Source organism: Phalaenopsis equestris, unplaced genomic scaffold, assembly GCF_001263595.1.
Source record: "Phalaenopsis equestris unplaced genomic scaffold, ASM126359v1 Scaffold000210, whole genome shotgun sequence".
Classification (NCBI taxonomy): Eukaryota; Viridiplantae; Streptophyta; class Magnoliopsida; order Asparagales; family Orchidaceae; genus Phalaenopsis; species Phalaenopsis equestris.
Window position 1 is genome coordinate 161,325 of NW_018164652.1, and position 7,370 is coordinate 168,694.

At 37.8% G+C, this 7,370-nt stretch overlaps 1 protein-coding gene across 1 annotated transcript in view; it reads right to left on the minus strand.

Annotated features, from left to right (window-relative positions):
- The window catches only part of LOC110023083 (chlorophyll a-b binding protein of LHCII type 1), a 30,335-nt gene extending 23,410 nt beyond the window's left edge, over positions 1-6,925 (minus strand). The window contains exons 1-4 of the mRNA XM_020722305.1: positions 6,564-6,925; positions 6,288-6,454; positions 3,082-3,228; positions 2,307-2,439 (exon numbers count right to left, since the gene is read on the minus strand). Of these exons, the coding sequence (XP_020577964.1) occupies positions 2,307-2,439; positions 3,082-3,228; positions 6,288-6,454; positions 6,564-6,704 (588 nt within the window). The 5' untranslated portion in view covers positions 6,705-6,925. The remainder of the gene's footprint in view (positions 1-2,306; positions 2,440-3,081; positions 3,229-6,287; positions 6,455-6,563) is intronic.
- Between the last annotated feature and the right edge of the window lie 445 nt (positions 6,926-7,370).

Below are 7,370 nucleotides of genomic sequence, written 5' to 3' on the forward strand. Positions count from 1 at the left end.
AAAGTTCTGTCAGCTCCCAAGTCTGATTCCCTAACAAGAAGTACGTCTCCTCCTTCTTGGTTAACTCTCACTTGCTCGAATTCTCATCTTACATGATTTCTTCATAGCTCTGTGGTTCTCTATCATTTGTCTGTACAAGGTCCGGTTTTCCTGCCTTTGGCGCTCTACTACTTTTCAGGGAACAGATCTTTTTCTGCTTCCCCATAATGCACCTCTGACTCATGTGTCATCGTCTGAGTAAACTTGTAGTCATATATAATGTGTCAGTTTTTTTACTCAGAGCCAGCACTAATGCTCTTTTGGTAACCTTCCAGGTGCTATCTGAGAACACTAATAAATGATCACCCTTATTAAGCTGCCCAACAGAGATGAGGTATTTCTTCAACTCAGGAATGTGTATGACCTATTGCAAAGTCCATTTGTTCTTGTTAGAGAGTGCAATATCAACGTCTCTCATTCCCACCACGTTCAGAGTTTTTCCATCAGTCAGATGTATCTTCTCAAAGTCACCTACAACATAGTTTCGCATCAACTCCCGGTGGGAAGATGTATGGAAGGAAGCCCTTGAATCCAGTATTCAGTCATCAACAGAACTGTGAGCTGCCAGCAATAGCGCATCAAATATTTATTCAGTTACAACATTAACGTCATCATTTTTCTTCTTCTTATGACTCCTGCAATTCATTTTTATGTGGTCAGTCTTGTCACAGCAGATTGTTTGTTGACCAAACTTTGATTTTAATCTTCCTCTGTTTGAGTTTTTGTCATGTGATCTGTCTCTGGAATCAACATTCAAAGTTGAACTTGAACACAATATCTCGCCAGAATCCTTCCTGCGCACCTCCCGCACCTCCTCAGCCAAAATCAAATATCATCATATTTCAACTTAGATTTATCTGCAGAACTGCTAACTGTCATCATCATGGCTTCCCAGCTATTTGGCAATGAAGTCAACAATATCAGCGCACGTAACTCATCATCAAAATCAATTTCAACAGACGACAACTGATTTGTGATAGTGTTGAAATCATTCAGGTGTTGAGCAACAGACACACCTTTCGTCATCTTGAAGTTGAATAACCTTCTCATCAGGTGCACTTTGTTATTCGTCAATAACTTTTTCAAACATACCGGATAAAACCGCTATGAGATCTGCAGTAGTCCTCTCTTTGATGACGTTGTGGGCAACCGATCTCGACAGGGTTAATCGAATAACCCCCAGAACCTGTAGATTCAACAAATTTGATTCCGCCTCGTCCATCTTTTCCGGTCGTTTTCCCAATAACGGAAGATGAAGCTTCTTTCCATAGAGGTAGTCATCTATTTGCATCCTCCAGTAAGAAAAATCTGTGTCAATGAACTTCTCGATCCCCGATGTCATCACTTCGTCTCCGCTTATCGTTCTACCTTAGATTCGAACCCAAGGTTCGGCAAGGTTCGAATACCAGTTGTTGTGAAAAAAACGACGACAATAAAGCGAAACATATAATGAGAAAAATTAAATGCAGAAAAAACACCAGAGCAGCACATAGATTTATGTGATTCAGCAAATTTTCCTACGTCCAGAAAGCTGCAGAGGATTTTATTTCTTGAGGAATTACGCCGTCGAGTGCCTCGTCGTTTATAAGAAAATCTCTATTTTCTACTCTCTCCCTTCCTCTCTCTCTCTTCTTCTCTTTCTCTCTTAGAGAACTTGGCTTGGCCTAGCTTGGCTTTATGACAAGTCATAAGAGGCTATTTATAGAAACCAGGAGAGCTGTAGGTGGGAAGTGATGGGAAAATAGGCGAGCAGTAAGTGGGATTCTTAATTAAGAAGCTATTTAAATTGCGGTGGACCGGGTCTCTACATTACCCAACATGTAGGGCCGCAAAAAAATGGACTCACTGAAAAAGATAATATGGCACAAGAAAGGTACAGGAGATGATGGAGGTAGCAAATGGACTACAATTATATACAGAAGATAGATTGAAAAGCACATAAAAGAATATCCGGGTCTTAAATCAATCAGAACCCAAGATACAAACGCTTTACGGAATAACTTCTAAGAAATATAGGAAAGAAAAAAATAAAACCTGCGGATCAAAACAATGAAGGTATATTTTAAGCTAATGAAAAGAAGCAAACTGTTACGAGGGAGACAAGTAGAACTAAAAATCATGCTGGACCTAAACATGAAAACATTAGCATCTAAATTTATGTAGAAAAGAATAAATATTTTTTTACTAACGAGATTTTAATCAGCTGACCTTCTTTGGAAAGAAATCATTATGATTTCACTAGAATGCAAATTGGATGAAAAACTCACCTGAAGCTTAGCATACCCTACTCTCCACCACACTGGCTCAACAAAATGCACGATGCCAAGAAGGTCTAATAGTTCAGGAACAAAAACTCCAAGAGATCCGAGCATGGCCCAACGAGCATGAAGAATTTCAAAGCTGCAAGGCAATATTAGAAAGCACTGACAATGTAATGAACAAATTATAGGAGGATATTAAAAAAAATAAAAATAAAAAAGGGAATCAATAGTTGGTCCGGTGGGCACCAAATAACGCTTCCTCAATTTGCGTTGAAACCCAAGTGTGTTTTAATTGATCCGAAGAGTCTGCGCGACGGGATTCGAACCCCCGACCTACGGGACTTATGCCAGAGGCCACACCAATGAGCCGGGATGTGGAGCACAACAAATTATAGGTGGATATATATAGTTATACCTATTTTCAAGAACTGAAAAAAGCCTCACACATAAAGCTACTGCTAAAACATAAAACTGACAATAATGATTTTGAAATAAATGAGAACCAAATAAGTTTTTTTTTTTTTTAATGTGCCCTAGACATAGAATTGGCATTGTATGTCAATGTTTATTCTGCGTATTTCATACAAATTGGAACAAGTTGGTGGAGATTATTTGTGAAACAGCAAATTCATAATCAAGAATTCTTGGATTAACCAAGCCAACAATAAATATACAAGAAACTATCTAAAGGTACTTTTATGACAAATTATCAAGCACGTTAATACCTTAAATGCAATATTACTGGTTAATGAAAAGACAGAGAGAGCTAAGAATTACATACTTAAAATATTTTTGTAGCGTCACAGGATCCTTGCCCAAGCTTGCCACATCGAATCCATAATCACCAGGGTACTCCCCAGTAAGATATTGTGGGTAGTTAAATTGGATGGGACCAAGCCATTTAGGGCGGCTTCTTCCATACCATGGACTGCCACAGAAATCAAAATTGCAATTATGAAACAGCACAGATAAAGCAATTAAACACCATAAGGTGCAGGACAATTTGTGCACGATATTAATAAGATGAGGCACCATGATTGACTTCTGAAATATAATCTAAATGTAGAAGACCTAATCTTATCCAATTCAAGTTGACAAAAAGAAAGATGCTTGAAAAAAAGATGCAAAGTGAATAAAAAATTATATATTTGGAGGGAGTAATAAAATTCAATTAGGAAGAAGTACAGAAAAAAAATTGAAGCCTCAAGCAACTAAAATCACAGTTGAGAAAAGAAGAAAAAGTAGTCATACTAACCATAATAGCCCTGATAAACTTAAACTCTACATAAGCCGTCTCAAAGAAAAGCCATGTTGAGGTAGTGGAAAATGTTAAAGTTTTGTTTTTTACAGGAAAAAAAATAACAATTTATAATGATTTAGCTATGTTGGTTTCCAACTTGGTCGAAATTCAATTGAATACTCCACTTCATACAAATAAAATTTCAGTACGACCTTCTTGGCATGCATGGTAGGCCAATGATTGGTTAAAGACAGGTAACATTATTTGCACTGCCCTTTGTTAACCCAAGAGAACACCAATATACAAAATTCCTTGAGAAAATGAAGCGAATTTCTTTGGGTAGATGGTGAAAACAGTATGAGTTGACTTTTCAAATACACCAGTCCGCATTTTTCTACTTCACGCAAAAACAATTTACTTTTGGCATTTCTTCCTTTTTGAGGCTTTGAGGAACATAAGGTCCAATGGCAACTCTTTCTCTTTGTGCATAAGCTAGGGTCGTATCTTAAAAACAGTGACAACGACACTTCACTCAACAGAGCGTTGCATTCAGCTCCCAGCAGGCTTGCCCTTATATTTCATTCAACATTGTTATGGAAAGCATTAAATTTAAATCTTGTAAATTAGGAAGTTTTATATTACGTAACCTAATTAGAGAAATCTAAGCACTGAATCTTTTCTACATTAAAAATTTTTCATCCACTTCATCTGGAGTTTGTCTTTCCCTTCATCTCATTCGTTTTTAATCTCATATTTGGTGATAAGCTATGGAACAGAAACATGGTGTGATAAGTTTGGTTTCATCGGTGACTAAAATTACGGATAAAAAATTAAATGACATCAGTTATTTTTATTGGAATAAATCTGTGAGACTCTAAATAAGAAGTATTTCTCAAGAATCATCTCATTGACAACCCCCAGCCGAGAATGATTTGAATTATTCTGAGTAGATGAAAGTTGATATCTAGTTTTTAATACAAATACAGAACTTTATTTTAAATTAATATTTTTAAGTTAACATTGCAAAGTAAATATGAACAATAAATGAGAAATTTTTTATAGAAGATATAGACAACTATAAATAAGGTAAATATTAACTCTTTTAAATTATATTTATTTCTATAGCAGCACTTTTATTTATTTTTGGTTAATAAAATTTTAATGATAGAAAATGAAAATAGAAAAACATGATTATCATCGTTCGACCGTTTATTCAAGCCTTATTTAAGTTAAAGCTCAAAATCAGGTTGTGACAAAAATAAAAGCTAAGGTACTTGTACACCTAATAGATCGAACACACCAACCACGCACTTAATGGTCCAGTGCTGACCAGGCCAATTGTACTAATTAGACTTACATTTGGAGATGACAAGCTACAGAGTATCTATGAAGTTCGTCAGCATTCACGAGAGTTCCTCATAAAAAATTGGCTAACCTTAAGTCTTCAGGCAAGCTCCTCCAGCTGAGCTCGCTCACATTTCCCGGATTCTTCCAAACTCGCCTGTACTAATTGTATCCTCCTAGCAAGCTCATGGATAGCTACCTAACTGGATCACCGAGCTCGATGAACAGTTCTTTGAGGAAGAAGGAAGAGAACTCTAGTCCATTATTATATATGTAACTATTTATTAGTTGTATGTCTCCCACACCAAGGATCTTGTCAACGACAGTCTACTCAAGCTCCGCATAGTACATCCTATAACGTAGCTTTTTATTTTATTCAACCCCAATGCGGACACATAGGATCTATGGTGTATAAATCAGAAGTAAAAAAGGGATAAAATGAGGAGAATCTAACGTTATTCTCTTCTCTCTCTAACTTTCTCTCTCTCTAAAATCCTCAACTTCCTCTCTTTCTCTCTCTATCTCTCTCTCTCTCTAAAATCCTCAACTTCCTCCCACCTCTTTCACAAGATCTCTCCCGTATTGTATGGGTTCATGGATTATATGAGATCATACATCCTAAAGAGATTCAACAGCCCATCCATAAACAGACCATCAAGCTACAATCAAATTAAAAAGGAATCAAAGGATGAGAAGAATATATCTTTGAATTGACACTTTTTGTTACCCATTCATGACCCTCAATCTGAAGAACACAAGAGTTAACTGCCAAAGAACAATGACCCCAATCTGCAAAAGACCTAATACGTAAGAATTTTGAATACAATTCAATGATATGGTCATCAAAAGTTAGAGCCACTCATTGCATCTTGATGAACTAATGATTATTTTTGAGAGGCTTAAGAAATATAACTTGACGATGTATCTCCTCAACCACAGATTGGCTGCAACTCTTCTGTCTAATATGCCTCAAAGGTCAACAGATGCGATCATCTAAACACCAGTGAAAATATCTTGAAAAGGAGGCCAAATCTATAGCCTAGAGATATCAGCCACAAAATAACAATCCCACTCATTTTTTTCTTCACTGTGTTGGTTCTGCATTGTTTTTTTTTCCTTGTTGAGCTCTGAGAAGCATAGATTTCAATAGGTGCACGAACGTAGCCCTCTGTTCCAAGACAAAGTGCTGCACTCGGCTCCAAGGCTTGTCTTTATTAGCTTATTTTTTCGTTCATTTCTTTTAGTTTTAGCAATAAATTAGTATAAAATGAATGACTTAACTTCACAGAAAGAATGATCAACTCATCATGCAAAGCAGAACTAAAGCCATTTAACCACTGCTTTCACAAAAACGAGCCTTCAGGCCAGCTAACTCGATAGCTTTCCAATAATTAAGAACTCACCTTGCTTCTTTAGCCTTTCGAGCGAGTGCCTCGAACCTGGAAGACCTCTCCGCAGCCTCCTTCTTCGTATCCTCAAGCCTCCGACGAAGCATTTCCCCGACCGAACTGTTCGCGACGGCTTTCACCGCCGCAAAAGGAATTGCCGAGAAGATCAAGACCCCCGCGAGCTTTAAACAAGAAATTCACGAGACAGAAACAAGTCCCAGATATATCGCAATACAACCATACAAAAAAAGAAGAAGGAACACGAGAAAAAGAAGGATGAGAAGTAACCACCTCCCATGAGGCTCTGAAGGCGGTGACAGTTTGATTTCGCCGGCGGTGGACTTGCCTCCGATAGGAGAAAGAGATGAGGAATGGTTCCTGATGAGAGACAGAAAAGGGCAGGGAGAAGAGATGCGGCGAGAGCAGCGCCATTGGTGCGGAGAGCTGCAACCCTAGAAGAAGGCCGGGCTCTGTTATTTCACCACAACTCCCATCCGCAGATTGTTCCTAGATTTTGAGCTTGCAATTCTACATCCGATTAAACCTGGTTTTTCACATTCAAAAAATGCCCAAAATTATATATTCAAGTATACGACTGTTGGAACCGAATTGTTCCAGAGCGCGCTCTAGTTGAATAGGAGAGAAGAGGGTCAGAATGTGGTGGGTGATGAAACAGATGCATCAATAAGACCCCCCACCTATAAGGAGAAAATATTACTAATGTCACAAGTTGCATTCGAACAACGGCTACAATGCAACAGATGTCTTTTTTTTTTCTCCTCCGTGTATCGCAATCCTTGTCCGAATACATTCGGACGGAAGACGTAATGTTTTTTCAGCTATAAGACACCCAAACCCTTTCTATAGAGAAACTAGAGAGAGAATGAAAGGACTTCAAATTCACCATTGGGCCCTCCATTTACATGAGATGGAAAGCGAGAAAACAAGCCCCTCATTCCCATTTGAAAAGATACTTTTCATTTTATTACCCATATTTTGAGGTATCTCTTTTAGTGTGAAAGTTGCAAATACTTTTTTTAGTACCTACTTTGCTTCCCTCTACTCCTTGTCTTTAAGCATGCACTTCATAAGAACTAG